Source organism: Lampetra fluviatilis, chromosome 1, assembly GCF_964198595.1.
Source record: "Lampetra fluviatilis chromosome 1, kcLamFluv1.1, whole genome shotgun sequence".
NCBI lineage: Eukaryota > Metazoa > Chordata > Hyperoartia > Petromyzontiformes > Petromyzontidae > Lampetra > Lampetra fluviatilis.
In genome coordinates this window covers 39,430,247-39,445,705 of record NC_136275.1, presented here as the reverse complement: position 1 = coordinate 39,445,705, position 15,459 = coordinate 39,430,247, and the positions used below count along the sequence as shown (strand labels likewise).

General features: G+C 54.2%; 1 protein-coding gene across 1 annotated transcript; it reads left to right on the top strand.

The window, feature by feature from the left end:
- Window positions 1–386: 386 nt before the first annotated feature.
- LOC144935834 (stannin-like) lies at window positions 387–14,641 on the top strand. Its single transcript, XM_078862629.1, has 2 exons — window positions 387–687; window positions 14,210–14,641. Exon 2 carries the CDS (start codon window positions 14,302–14,304, stop codon window positions 14,599–14,601), a length of 300 nt encoding a protein of 99 aa, XP_078718755.1. The 5' UTR covers window positions 387–687; window positions 14,210–14,301; the 3' UTR covers window positions 14,602–14,641.
- Window positions 14,642–15,459: the final 818 nt, after the last annotated feature.

Below are 15,459 nucleotides of genomic sequence, written 5' to 3'. Positions count from 1 at the left end.
ATTCCCGATTGCAGCTCCGGTTCTTAATCGATCAATGGGGAATCAACTTAACCGACGATTTAATTTCGTGAATGTTACATCGATAATAGCTGCTCCGTCGTCGCGAACTAGTGACGGACGTGCGGACGTTGTGTGTGGAATGCAGAAGAATCGATCGTTAACCCGCGCGACGCAGCGCTGCAGGGCGCTTGCACACGCGAACGCGAGAATCGAACGCAGCACTAGACGGCGCAAGCGGATCGATTCCTTCCCTCGTCACTTGTCGCGAGGGGTGGTGATAGGGATGGTGTGTGTGGGGAGGGGTTGGGGTTGGCCAGTGCGCATGCGCGGCAGCGATTTGCTACGTCACGCGTCGGGGTCTATATAAGGGAGGCGAGATCCAGGCCCGCCCACCACCACCACAGAGCCGGCGGTGAGCGCGTAGTCGAGAGCGAGTAGCGAGCGAGGCTTTAAAGAGCGAGGGGGGCGAGGAGGTGCGGCTGAGTCGAGGCTTGAACGGGGGTGGGTGGGCCCTCCACCTCTTGCTGTGCCACCGCAGCGGCCGTAAGGGCCATCGGTGAGAGAAGAAACAAGAACAACTAAAAATCGTCTTCGGATCGCGCGTGGAAGTCACCGAGGCGGCGGCTGCTGCTGCTGCTGCTGCCCCCCGCCAAGAGAAACAAAAGAGTCGAGGAGGAGGAGGACGAGGTGGGTAGCGCTACGGCAGCGGTGGTCGCAAGTGGCGGACCCTCGTGGTCCTTCAACTGGTGCGGTGGCGGTGCTGCGGTGTCTCCACAGACTCCGACTCTGTCTCGAGTCTGTGGAGCCGATGGCCGCGTCGAGTTAGAGCCGTGGGCCCAGCTGATTGGGGATGGCGACGGCCGCGGTGAACGTGTGTGTGTGGGGTGTGTGTGGCGTGTGGCGTGTAGTGTGATGTGTGTGTGATGTGGGATGTGTGTGGGGTGTGTGATGTGTGATGCGGTGTGTGTGATTGTGTACTTGTGATGCGGTGTGTGTGGTTCGGTGTGGTGTGTGTGGTGCGATGTGGTGTGTGCGTGGGGTGTGATGCGGTGTATGTGGTGCAGTGTGTGTGTGGGAGGCATGTGGTGTGTGTGTTTTGTGCAGTGCGTGGTGTTGTGTGGTGCAGTGTGATGTGTGTGGTGTTGTGTGTGGTGCAGTGTGATGTGTGTGGTGTGTGGTGCAGTGTGATGTGTGTGGTGTGTGGTGTTGTGTGTGGTCCTTCATCCAGCAGTGGATCGATCGCGGCCGATTCCGATCGCCGGCGCGCTCTGCAGCGGGGCCGTGGTCGTCGCCATTGAGAAAATCGTCGCGATGTGTTATTATTCAGGCTGCAGGAATCCCATGAGCTACACACGATCTTTGTATTAGTTGTCCAGTAGAGACCCCTTGAGTCATCACCACCGTCTTCACTGTTACGCATCTCTTAATAATTTCTCGCCTTCTCCCATATCATCTCTCACATATCACCATCTTCTACTCATTTCCCATTCATCATCGACATCTCCCACTCATCATCATCTCTCACACATCATCATCATCTCTCATCATCATTATTTCTCAATCATCATCATCTCTCACTCATCATCATCTCTCACTCATCATCATCACCATCTCTCACACATCATCACCATCATCTCTCACACATCATCACCATCTCTCACTCATCGTCATCACCATCTCTCATCGTCATCACCATCTCTCACTCATCATCACCATCTCTCACTCATCATCACCATCTCTCACTCATCATCACCATCTCTCACTCATCATCACCATCTCTCACTCATCATCACCATCTCTCACTCATCATCACCATCTCTCACTCATCATCACCATCTCTCACACATCACCATCTCTCACACATCACCATCTCTCACACATCATCATCTCCCACTCATCATCACCATCTCTCAGACATCACCATCTCCCAATCTTCCATCATCTCCCACTCATCATCTCCCGTGCCCCATCCTCGTCGCTTCGTCTCTCGGCTGTGAGACGCGGGACATCTCGTGGCTTAAACGAAGGCGGCTCACAGTGGCACGCGGGTGTCTCCTCGTTTCCCTGGGAGAGAGGAGATCCATCTGTGCGGCGCTCGCTTGGATTTAAAAGATTCCGTCACGTAATATCATTCGTTAGTCGTTCCTCTCATTTCTGAGATCGACTGGCCCCTGTCGTAGGAATGTGGAATTCCATACCCGTGGGCCTGGTTGAGTGGTTGCACATGACTTGATTAAAGCAATCCATTTAAATGTGTAACCAGGTGATAGAGCTCTATCGTTCATCACTACAGAACTACTACGACACGTGTGTGCCAAGGAGACGGTAGTGGGTGCGTGGTTAGTGAGACTGGCCCAGCCGTGACGATGTCCCCTTGCATTGCTGTGAGCCAGCGGCTCTGCAAGGACTTCGCTGCGGCTCGTGAAAAATATTGAGTTTTTTTGACCGAATTCAAGAAAGTCTCTTTGTTATGTTGGTTGCCGACATCTGACCATGGGAGGCCAGTTTACCATGGGAGGCCAGTTCACCATGGGAGTCCAGTTCACCATGGGAGGCCAGTTTACCATGGGAAGCCAGTTTACCATGGGAGTCCAGTTCACCATGGGAGTCCAGTTTACCATGGGAAGCCAGTTTACCATGGGAGTCCAGTTTACCATGGTAGACCAGTTTACCATGGAAGGCCAGTTTACCATGGGAGGCCAGTTCACCATGGGAGTCCAGTTCACCATGAGAGTCCAGTTTACCATGGGAGACTATGGGAGGCCAGTTCACCATGGGAGACCAGTTTACCATGGGCAGGCGTTGGCAACCTGCGGCTCATTAAGGACTACTTCGTGACATTGTTTATTAATTATTTTTTAAGGACCACCACCGTCTCATGCACATGGCATTGCGGCTGATGAAATATTGTGTGTTTTGGGCACATTCGAAACAAAATGTCTCTCTTTTGTTGCCGACCGTTGCTGTGAGCGAACGCCCGGCGCAGCAGTAGGCACATTGCTGATGCTGCTGATGCTGCTGATGCTGCTGCGTGTGTGTGTGTGAAGCGCGATGCTGGGGGTCGTCGTGGGATGAGGGCGCACGCCGAGTTCATGAGAGATTCGGACAAAAACCGCGAGAGAACGTGAGATGTGCTGGCAGGTCTCGCCCCTACCACTACACCCACGTTGATGTTACTCCATAGCATCGGCAGTGCATTCATGTGCACAGTTTCAGAAAACGTGAAATATAAAAATGTTGTGCAGCAGACCGAGCGTGGTGAAATTTGGTCGATTAACCCCCCCCCCTGCCACGACCCGCATTGGCCCTGGGAAGCACTCATCCAGCAGTGGATTGACGAGGGGCACTGCTAATAGTTGTAGTGAAACTGCGTGCACCCACGCATGTGCTGAGCTTGTTAATTGTGCGATTTGATTTGGGTTTTTATCTCAAGACCGATGCGTAAAACATTAACTGTAAATATTACGCAGTGTGATCCACTGGGTAAAAATTAAAAAAAACTCTACTACCGTCAGACAATTGTAGATTATTCCATCGGGGCAAAGTGCTCCTAAACAAATATATCCCTGAACCAGTGGTAAACATTTTCCACGTTCCTGTGGCGGGCACCACGGCACCAAGTGGTACCGGCTGTATAACTCGACCCCTGCACCAGGTTCTAGAATTCGCAACCTTTCCGTTAGCGCTTTGCGAGTGTGGCGCCCCCGTGCCGGGCGCCAGACCATGCCTGTCTGCCCCATACCGCTGCTGCTGCAGGCGCCCCTCTGCGGTAAGTGGTAAGCTTGTCACTACACGGCCGTGCCAATGCTCTGTGTGTGTGACACCTAAATGTGCCCCCCCTCAAGACAAGTGACATCCATGGAACATGTCGTACCGTAGTACGCATCGCAATCGCCATCACCCCGTCGCGTAAAACCCGCGCCCGATCAATTAGCATCGCAGTGAGCAGTGATTGGGCCGACTCGTGGGAACGCATTTGCAAACGGACGCCGCGACCCTCCATTCGGTCGTTACGCACCACGGTCGGGGCATTTATTTTCGCATCTCCCCTGCGCTTGTTGGCGATGGTCTCCCGTTACGGAACCAAGCCTTTGACGCCTGCCCGACATGTGGTTTTAAGTCGATACATCTCCCCCAGCGCCACCCCCAGCCAAGGCTTTTGTGTACGTTTTGAATTGGGCAAGCGGAAAGGTTGGGCTTACCCAGTGATGTGGCACTTAAAAAAATATATTTTACCAGGTAAGGCCCACTGAGATATATATCTTTTTTCAGAAGCGACCTGGCACAAACGACAGCTTGACGAAGTGGCTTATGGTGTGGAAATTTATAGCGGCCAAATACTCTAAACGCTTGTTTATTATAAATGTGGAGGGAAAAATCCATGGTGGCATTTGTCTTTTCTACTGGCCTCAACGCTTTAACGTTGTCCAACGCCGAAGCGTCAAACTCCATCTGAACAATAAGCTTGGCTGTACACAACACGGCAGCCACAAATGCCTGGCATTACCGCACTCGGTGTAAATTACGTTCCCTGGGTAAATGTGATAATTTTGATAAACGTGAGAAAACATGATATTAGTTGCAGGCATCATTTAGGCAGTGTGGGAGGTGGTGGGGGCGGGCGGTGTGACACCACTCGTGTGCATTGTAAACATAAGGTCCTGGGAAACAAATTGTCAGATGGATAATTATTGAATCCCAAAAAGCTGATATCCATTTGTATGTATGTTGAACTTCTTTCGCACCGTACGTAGCCAACCGTGCTAATCGGAGGTGTGGGGGAAGAACAACTTACTAAACACAAAATGCGGTTCTAAAGAAATTAGTTTTTAGTCGAGATGATATAAAAGTGGATTGCTCCAGTGGCTTGCTAATATCAGAGGAGCATTCCAGACGGCTGCAGAAGCTCATCTGAAAGTGTGTGATGCAGTGACTAAATGTCTTAATACCTTAGTCTAAATGGCCTTTTCCATGTTAAGCTGATTTGACGCCAGGGTGATTAATTATATTTATATAATGAAATACCTATATTATACCTTGTTGAATGTATGCATTATTGTATTGGTATTGGGCTCTAATTTCTATTTAAATCAAAATGGCCGCAAAACCTGCTAGAAAATTTGCCGCATTGCCGGAGATTGAGAGATTGGCACAGTTTTGGCAGAAAAATGCGACTCGCCAAAAAAACAACAACAACCGAAGACCCCTTTTTCTCGCGCAAAAATCTGCCCAGCAGTGCGAGATGGTAACGTGGTGCGATGCTCAACTGCGCGACCATCCCCATCGATTGCTGTCGGTGTCTCCCCGTGAGATGTACCCCCCTCGCAGTCCACTCGTGTCCAAGGCCCACGCGGTGTGGCCAGTCCCTCTGAGACATCCGCACTCACTCTGATATGGTCGCAGTCGCCCTGAAACGTCCACAGTCTCCCGGAGACGTTTTCCGTCTCTCTGAGACGTCTGCTGTCGCCGTGAGGTGTTTGCAGTCGCCCTGAGACATTTTCAGTCGCTCCAAGACTTTGGCAATGCGCCCTGCGACTGGCGAACGGTGCAGTGACCCCGGGTCGTGTTTGAGTGGCTTCCTCTCAAGGGGCAGCCCGACCTGCACCATGCAAAAAACTAATAATTAATTATTTACAGACGTCTGTCAGCCCCAGTGCTGGGTGAAGGCCTCCCGACCCACACAATGGAGCTCATCATGTGTGTTGTTTGACCACACTTCACGCTGGTGAGTTGGTTGGTGAGCGGAGAGGCCCGGGACCGGTTCAGATACCACTCGCCACCAATGCTAGCAGTGGCTAGGAGTCAAACTGGCTGCCAGGTTTGTCTTGCGGCGCATTAACTACTACAAAGACAAACATCCCCGTGTAGCCTGAGCAGACTTTTGGGGAAAGTGCTGTTAGCGAGCACCTATGAAGGCCAGCACGGCACACGAGTGGGTGGTTGGCTAACACCATGCCCCACCGCCTTTGTCTTCCTAGTGGCGATGTTTACACACCGCACCAGATACTCATTTGAGGCCGAAAAAAGCCTCGGGGAATTCCAGGGTCGGTTCAGATAATCGTCACCGGTGTATGGCCGTCAGCAGGCATCTAACTCTGGTCACTGGGTTCGTAGCGCAGCGCATATACACACATGCACATGCATGTGCACATACGTACACACACACACTCTCGCTGCTGTGGGACCCAGAGTGTGCTTGGAGACCACACAAGGAACGAGTGGGCCCTGTCATGGCCCTGCGGGTTTGTGGTTTGTCGTCGCTGCTGCTGCTGCCGCCGCCGATTCCGACAAGCGTCGCGGTTCCCAGCTCGAGTCAACACCCTGTCACACAAACAGCCGCCCAACCTCTGTGGCGCATCCCGCAGGAAGTAGCGAGCGAGTGAGCGAGCGCGGAGTGGCCCATTAATTACGATGCGCGCGGGCGTGCTGCTTGCGCGCGTCAACGGCAGACGGACGTGCCTGCGTTGTGGAATGCTTCAGCCGAGGGGACCAGAGAGCGGGCGGCCTGGGAGAATGGCGGCCGAGGTCGATGGATGCCGTTTTTCGCCGGCAGCCGGCCACGGCCGCTGGCTCCGAGGAGCGTGCGGCCCCTCCAGTCGGTTAAGGCTATACGGGGGATCTTTGTTGAACCTCATTCGCACCGTACATAGCCGACTGCACTAATCGGAGGTGGGGGGGGGAAGGATAACAAGCTAATTGCAAAATGCAATTCTAAAGAAATTAGTGTTCAATCTCGATTTAAAGGTGCATAGCTCCAGTGGCTTGCTAATGCAAGGCAGGGGAGGGAGGGAGCACATGCGCAACACTTTCTCACTGTGTCCCTGTCGTAGCTTTAAGCATCTGATGGTTGCTGAATAATAATAATTTAGTATCAGGTGTTTTTTTTATTTCACAGCAAACCCAGCTGAGGAATGTGTATTTATATATATCATCTTGTGGTTGTGAAGAAAATGTTCTTTTTGTTGTTGTCCTAAAAGAGTTGACAACGATCGAGTGTGGACGTTCCTGTGAGTAATTGAGTCTTCTACAACACGTCTCGGAATGTGCGAAACGTGTACATGTGAGCACCTCCCCCGTAAGCCGCTGCTCCCAAAGGAAGTGGGGGGGGGACGTGCAACGAGCATTGGACGAGAGGGGGAGGGGGGGGAGCAGTGGTTAGCGCACAGCGCTGTGAACTTGGCGACACGGGTTTGACTCCCGACCAGTGGCTAGCGATGTCTCTTCTTGAGAACTGCTTTTTGTGTTTTGTTTGTTGTACCCCCCCCCCCCCCGAAACCTCCGATAAGCACGGTTGGCTACGTATGGCGCGAAAGAAGTACTACATGCACGAGTCAATGCTGGCCCTTTCTTTGAGGAATCGGAATCTTTATTCGAACCGGCGGAATCCGATCCGCTACAAAGCTCCTTTTCACTGACCGGCACGGTGAAGTATGGTCAAGCGACGTACAAATTCCCGACGTTACATCGAGGCCTCCGTATAGCAGTGGATCGACGAAAGGGGCTGCGTGTGATCATTTTTTTAGTTTTACGCGGCAGCGGGCTGTGTCGAGGCTCGGGTTGCGCTTGGCGGTGGTGCCTGTGGGCGCCTGCTGTTGAGTGACAGCCCGCTGCGGCTCACCGACACGGGGGGGAGGGGGCTGGGGGGGCCCGGCCCGATCCGGTTTCGCTGACCGGAGCCGTGCCGTATGGCCGACTCGGCTCGGTGGTGAAACGGCTCCAAGCCCCCTTCCCGCAAGCCAAACGCGACGTGAAGACGGCGCGCGCGTCAGCGGTTTTCCGAAGGGGGAAGGCCGCACTTGGTCCGGAGTTCGTGCACCTGAGGTGGATTAATGGCGGCGGGTTCGCCGTTTGTTCCCCCCCCCCCTCTCCAGCGAAGTGCCGTTTTGTGGCCTTTTTCACTTGGTGATGTGAAGATGTTCCTATTCGGAACGCTCATGGCGAGCGGTGGACCCATCCTGTGTCGTGAAAATCGGCCCCCTGAAGAGGTCTACTTCTGAAGTCGCTTGCCCCCCCCCCCCCCCATGCCTCCGGTCCGCACCGTTTTTGTGTGCTCCCTCGCGAGCGTTCGCCTTGCGTCAATCTGACCGCAATGTTTTCTATAGATAGTCGGCATGAGCCGGGAGTAATTGGAAAGTAACGGTCACTTAGAAGCCGGTTTAATCGCAGGCGGCTGAAACCGAAGTTGGAAGCTCGGATCTGGGTGGCGGCCGCTCCACCTCAAACCCCAGAGCCGGCCACTTTCCTCTCTCCCGTCCGCCTGAGCAGTGAAGATGCCGCTTGCGCCGCGTGAGCTTGCCGCAGAAGACCGCGCGTGCTCGCTTGATGCCGCGTTAATGCGGTCCATACCCTCTCATCCCGATTGCGCTCTGAAAGCTGTGTGTGACGTGAATAAATAAAGCTTTTGTAATTCCCACTCGTTAAAATGCCGTGCCACTGGATGAACGGTGCCTGCACGCTGGACGCGCTCCAGGCTCGATGGGCCTCTGGTCTAAATAAATGGCCGTGGGCGACAGCTGCGGCCGATACGGGATGCAAACTGAGCCTTTGTCCCCCCCCATCTCTATCCCAGTGAAATGCTCTGCATTCTTTCTGCTGGTTTGGGGTGTTTGAAGTTGGGGGGGGGGTGGTTAAGTCCCTGGTGTGGGCAGCTTCCTCTTCGCAGAACAGATGCAGCTTTTTTTCCCCGTGCGACCAGAACTGGTGATGGGAACTCATCTCTGCGCGAGTTGAGTAATTTAATCGCAGTTACAGATAGTGTACCCAGATAAAGAAGAAAAGTCACGGGGCGTTTAAAAGCCGAGATTTTAAGATTACCAGCTTGCATAAGTTTGTTGTAAACTGCACGTAAAGAATTGCAGAAAAGCAATTTAATAAATGCGGGACAATTTTGATCCATTTAAATCAACGCGGCTGCAGTGCAGTGGCTTATTAACTCGACTTGCGGCAATTTCTTCGTAACATAATTTGCGTAGTAACAAGGTGAACGTGTTGCGATCATTCGCAGCTGAAAATGTCACGCTTCGGAAATAATTGCTTGCTGCCGTGCAGTCTTATCTGCAGTTGGGGTGCCGTTGTGCTCGTGAATAATCACGATCTCGGCATGCGGTGGTTGCGATTTGTCCCACCGCTCGCTCGGCGGAGAGACGAGATGGCCGTGCGTTGCACAGTGGTGTATTTAACAGCGGTGTATTGAAGTAACCCGCGAACAGTTGAAGTTAAATTTTGTGGGCGCTTAATTAACATGCACCGCGGTCCTCTGCCGGGGATAATCATTTGACGTTTCCTGCCATGCTGGAATGAATGCATTGATTGCATTCCTTCACTGGCGGCAGCGAGAGGCCATTTAAAAATTCATCTCTCTGCCGGGGGAGTCCGCGCACTGCAGGAGCGTTGCGCGTTACTACGCTGCAATAAACGCGAAGTGCTTGAAAATGAAGGCGGCGTAAGCCGTACGCTTATTAAACCTCCTAGATGGTCCCATTAGGGCGCGTTTACAGCGGTTCTCAATGTCCACAAGAAGTAATCTTACACGGGCCTCTTACTGCTCTTGCCTCTCTATCTTTAGAGACGGATGCCACTGCCCGCCCAAGGGCACCCGTGCGTCACGTAGGACCCATCGCATGGTGCACAGTGCGCGCGGCTCACCGCAGCACGCCTCTGCGTGTACGTTTGCACACGCACAAACTTGCGTGTACAAGTGCGGAAGCAATTCCAACGTTTGGATCGTTGTAAATGGGTAGCGCTTTGGCTGCTATCAACAGCAGCAAGATTGAATGTTCTCAGCCCTTTGAATACGGAGACGCTTGGCGCCCTGCACTGACCAGCGCGTGGTGACGCACGGGCAAGTCGCCACGACGATCCGCACGGCGAGCAGAGGGGGTCGGCTCTCATCCAGCAGCGGATCGACGCGCGAGCCGTAACGCGCGTGGACACACGGAGCGGGACGCGCCGCACCGCACAGTTCCCCCACCCCCCCTCCATTTGTGTGCCTCGCTCGTCAGCCGGCGCTCTCCGTGCTTGGGTGCGACGCCCCCCGCGGGGGATGAACGCCGCAGAATGCCCCGGCGGCGCGTTGCGAGTTGTTGCGCGGGCAGCATCCGCTCGTGTCTGCTGGTGAAACAAGGATCTCATTGTGCGCCGTTCGAAGCAGTTTGCTGGTTTTGCCTGTTCAGTGCGGAATGGTTGCAGAGCTTCGCTGCGGCGTCAGGAGTCGGGGGGGGGGGGAGAGAAAACAAAACGAACCAACTCTCGACGAGTAGCGACACGGCCGCCCCCCTCCCCCCTCCCCCTCCCCAGAACGGTCCCGACGCGATAAATCGAATTGAGGGGCGTGAAAAAAAACCCACCGCTACACTTAGTTGTGGCTTTAATTTACTCGCAATTATTTATCTTGCCATTGGAGAATTGGTTTTGCTTGTCAACTCGGTCGTCCGCTCGGCGGCGCAAGGAAGATGCACGGAGGGTGAGGGTGGGGGGGGGTGCTCGCTTGTCAGTGAGGTCCGAGCCGCGAGATTTCCCTTGGAAGGTGCAGGAGGGAGAAATGTTCTCGCAGAGTTGTGCAACGCGTGTGTCCCCCCCCCCAGCGAGACGATGCAGCTCAGCGCCGGCAGCGTTGCGTCAGCCCCCCCCCCACCTCCCGCGTTGTGGCGTCGCTTCATTTGCGCAACGCCATTTTCGGACCCGACGAAGAACGTGAGGCTGCCCGAGCCAAGGCAGACACGTTTCCGGGACATTTTATCTCCCCCAAAGAGGTCCGCTGTGGGTACGTTAGATCGGAGAAAATTTAAAATGGTAAAAGTCCAACATTTTAAATGTATTTGCAGTTATTGCTTTGCAATACGTGTTTCCATAAAACGGAGATAAAGTTGTCCCATTTGTGCAATGGGTTGGTGCTCATTTCGATCTGCCACATTCTTCAATGCGCACGCCCCATTATCCCTGGCTGTCAAAGTGGCCTTCCTGCTCTGGCAGGTAATCATGAAGTCTCATTTCCTACTGACATCGAGCGATCTGGGCAGCAAATCCCTGACAGAGAACACTGCGGTGTGGCGGTGTGTCACTGTTTGAGCCCGGCTCCCCCCCCCCGCTTCCCATGACGTCAACTCGCTACTTGCGAACCCGTTTAACCATGGGCGGCTGTAACACGGATTTAAAAGTCGATTCTTGGCGGTGTCCGGCTTGGCACCGTCCTCTGAGGCACCTCCCAGGCCTCTTTATCTCCCTTCTGTTTATAATTTTATCTTCTGGAAACGTGCCGTGCCGTTCTAATTGTTTGTCGCAGCAAGAAATGCATGATGGCGAAATAAAAGATTACGAGAGGAATGCTTGGTTCATGGCCCCTCGACGTTGTCAAACGTAGAGGAATGCTGACCGGGGGATATCCTTCGGGCAAAACCGTTGGAGGCAAACTTAAACGGAGCGTGTTATTATTAATGTCTGCATGTTCTTGTCGTCCGTATACTTTAATATTTTACCACTAGTTGGCTCCCGGTTGTGCTATTGCAACCAAAGAAATGAGATGAAGTAGTCGGTCCTTCCGAAGCCACTATTTTTGGCAAAGGCCACACTTAACTGACCCCAGAGGGTCACAGCAGACGTGCGCTGCTGCTGCTGTTAATAAACCGGACCCTTGCACCAACAGCCGGTGATGCTTCATGCCATGCGGCCCTGGCAGAACGCGCCTCGGATTCACGAGTGACCTGCGTGGAGGATGCAATCGGGGCGCCGCGGTAGAGAGATGTTAACTACCTTGCCTGGTATGCAGGAGGTCGTGGGTTCGATCCTGACCCTGACGCCTGCTGTACATTTGGGGTTTGCATGTCTCTCCCCGTGATCGCGTGGATTTTTCTCCGGGTCCTCCGGTTGTTCCCTCCACATTTAGAATCAACGTGCGTTTCTAGTATTTGGCTGCTATACATTTTCCACACGAAAGGCCGCTTCATTGGGCTATCAATTGTGGCTTCTGAAAAAAAGAGCCGCATAGCTCAGCTGGCCTTAGCTAGTAAAATAAAAAAAATAGTTTTAATCCCCTAAATGCTCGCATTTCCGGCCGCAAGCGTGGCGGTGGCGGCCTACCAGTGGCACGGTGAGAGGCGCGCGCCAGGCCAGCCGAGCGGGGACGCGAGCGAGCGGTGCTGCGAATGCGAAACCGCCCGCGGCGTCTTCACGGGGTGCCTGTGTCGCGTTGCCGGCGATTGGGGGGGGGGGGGGGTTTGAAAATGAAACCAAGTCCAGCCCTCAGTGCAGGGGCTCTCTTCGCAATTAACCCCCAGCCTCGACGCACAAGAAGTCCCCCCCCCAGCGCCGAACTCGATCCTCTGACCCTGCCGTCTGGGCGCCCTGCTGGTGAAGGCGGCCGCCCCCACCAGAGCGGCCGCCCCCACCAGAGCGGCCGCCCCCAATATCACATGACCACTACAGGCCTGCGTAGCGGAGGTGCCAATTGAAGCCGATTGCTAACTTAATCACGTGCGAGATAATCGAAACGGGCCCTCATCATTTAGAAAAATTATCCCCTCTCGTAGCGTTTCCAGCGTTCGACACTTTATGCCGGAGACGAAGATAAACTACGAAAGAAATGGGGGGGCCTGCTTCAGCCGCAGTGGGGAGTCCGCCCCCACCCGCCCTTCGCTTGGCGCCGCCGCTTTCGCACGTCGTTGGGGGCGGATTGAGATCTCTCGCTGCGGTGCACCGCGCCGGCTTCCTGTTCGACTCCCCGCTGCGGCTGAAGCAGGCCCCCCCATTTCTTTCGTAGTTTATCTTCGTCTCCGGCATAAAGTGTCGAACGCTGGAAACGGGGATAATTTTTCTAAATGATGAGGGCCCGTTTCGATTATCTTGCACGTGATTAAGTTAGCAATCGGCTTCAATTGGCACCTCCGCTACGCAGGCCTGTAGTGGTCATGTGATATTCAGTGGTGGGGGTTGGAGTGGCGGGCGGGGGGGGAGCACTGTTCACACTGGTATTTTATTATTTTTCTTTAAGCGCCGCTTTCTAATCTTCCCCCAGTATATCTCGGTCCTTCGAGTCCCGTCGCCATTGCCCTCGTTACTCTGGACCATCTTGCACGTCCACCTCTTGTCGACACCTGTCATCACCCCTCATGTCTGCGTCTCTGGCATCCTCCGACACCTCTCTCTGTGCCTTGTCTCACACTTGTCGCTCTCATCCATTCTTATCGGATTCGCTCGTCTGTTGACTTCATCTCTCGTATGAAAAGCAATTTAGCTCTGGCTTCCAGCCCTTTGCTCCGATGTTGTTCTGGGTCTGACGCAATGGTAAAATGTGATATTCAGGCCACCCCTTGTAATCACTACCTCTTTAATCGCCGTAAATTATTGAGGCTTGGCAAACAAAAATGCCTCCCAGTCACTGTCGGTTGACAATGTAATCCAACACGGATTGAGTAAAGATGTTTCCAATGGATTATTTATAATGTGGCTATTTGCATGCGTGTACATATTTAGTTGACCAATCGTGATGTGGCCGAAACCTAAGATGTAGATTGCCGGTCATTCGGGTTTTATACAAAGCAGTGTGGGTTTTGCTCACGCTAATACACCTGTTCCTTGTGGTAGTGGCTGTGGGGGTCATGGAAGTGGTAATTTGGAAGAACTGTCTTATTATTAAACATTTTTAAAAACATCATTACTGCAGCAGCCCGACGCCAGCGGTGACAATTCCACATTCTCGTGGTTTTTGGGGGTCCAGCCTTGTCCACAAGATGGCGGCTGTCGAATTCCCGACAAGTGGTGCCACTTGTATATACTCGCTTCAAAGCTGATGCGCCGAGTCGGCCCCCAGCGGGAAATTCAACGGGACACTTTCCGATCTCGATTGAACACCTTTGTCCGCAGTGCCACCCGCTCGGGGTGAAGCACGGGACCCCCCAGAACTGCAGCAGCCGCCAAACTGCCGCTGCGCCGTTGCCCCCAGTAGGTCCGCTCGCCGCTCTGTGAGACACCAAGGCTTTATCCGAGACGCAGGAGCGCCAACTGTGGCAATCTGGGCCTTCGTGCGTTTCGCTTCCCGTTGGTTGACTGTGCCCACCAAGCTTGCTGTTTGTCCGTGCCGGGAGGAGGAAGCCAAGGGAAGGGCCTTCCACCACCTGGATTGAAGGGACCCTTGTGGGTTGACCTTGGGAGGTGCATGCCGCCGCCCCCCACACTGCTCCCGCACTAAACACGTTGTTGTTGTCGTCGTGCGCAGGCTCGGAGCGAAGAGGAACGAGCGACCGAGGGTCTCGCGATCGAGAAGCGGACGCCCCCGGCGGGAGTCCGTAGCACTCGCACCAGAGAGCCATGACGGTGCTGGACCACAGCCCCACGACGGGCGTCGTGACGGTGATTGTGATCCTCATCGCCGTGGCGGCGCTCGGCACGCTGCTGCTCGGCTGCTGGTGCTGCCTGCGCCTGTGCCAGCGCGCCGAGCCGGCCGAGGACGAGGAGAGCATCGTGGGCGGCGACGGCGGCTACGTGACGCGCAAGGAGCCCTTCCTGCGGGGGCCGGGGGCCCCGGCGCCCGGAGAGGGCCACGGAGGAGAAGGTCCCCCGCGCTCCGCCTCCAAGACGACGCTCGTCGCCAACGGCGTCAAGAGCTGAAGAGGCCGGATGGGCGATGGGGTGATGTGGGGGGGGGGGTGATGGGTTGATGGGGGGGTGGACTCATGGTTGAGCGTTGGGGTGGGGGGAAGCCTCGCACGGCTGCGAGCAATCGATGAGATCAGAACGAGAGGGCGCTGTGCATGCCACTCCATCTTGCCTGCGCCTCGCACACGCGTGTGTACATTTTGACGGGTGCATTTTTATTTGCGTTGGCAGAGGTAGGCGTAGCGCCATGTTGCGGTGGTGTTGGTGTTGCTTGTGGTGTTGTCGTTAGTGTTGATGTTGCTACTAAAAGTGTCGGTGTTCGCATACAAAAAAAGTGTGTGCCAGTGTTTAATGTCGTTGCCGTAACATTAATAGCGAAATAGTCTGGGATTTGCACGCAAATCGGGCCGACACGGCCACGCGCGATGGTCGCCCAGCGGATGGTCCAACGGCTTCCCTTCGCACGTTGACGCTGCAGGGACGGATAGGAAAAGCCAGCGCGGCTGCGCCAATGAGGGGGGGTGGGACTCCAGTGGTGGTAGGCGGTCGCAATGGGACGCGACCTTCACAGGGATCGCAACCGCAGAAGCCCGGACCAGGCTGAGCAACGAGCGCCAGTTTTCCACGGTGCCCTTCAGAGCGCAATTGTTGATTTCTGTACAGGGTCTGCGAGGTTTCCGGAGCCAGTGTTGTAAGTCCCTGAGAAACTGAAAATTATTTTTTTTGAATACCACTTCTGAGTGTGCGTAGTAAATGGAAAATAACCGTGCAATCATTTCACATCGTGCTGTGTCGTAAGTAAAAAAAAAAATAATGATACTTTTTTTCGTATCTTATACCGAGTTACCGTCTTTCACAAATGGATTAATG

Coding starts and splice junctions, on each gene's coding strand:
- LOC144935834 (XM_078862629.1), top strand. CDS start 14,302: ATGACGGTGCTGGACCACAGCCCCACGACGGGCGTCGTGACGGTGATT.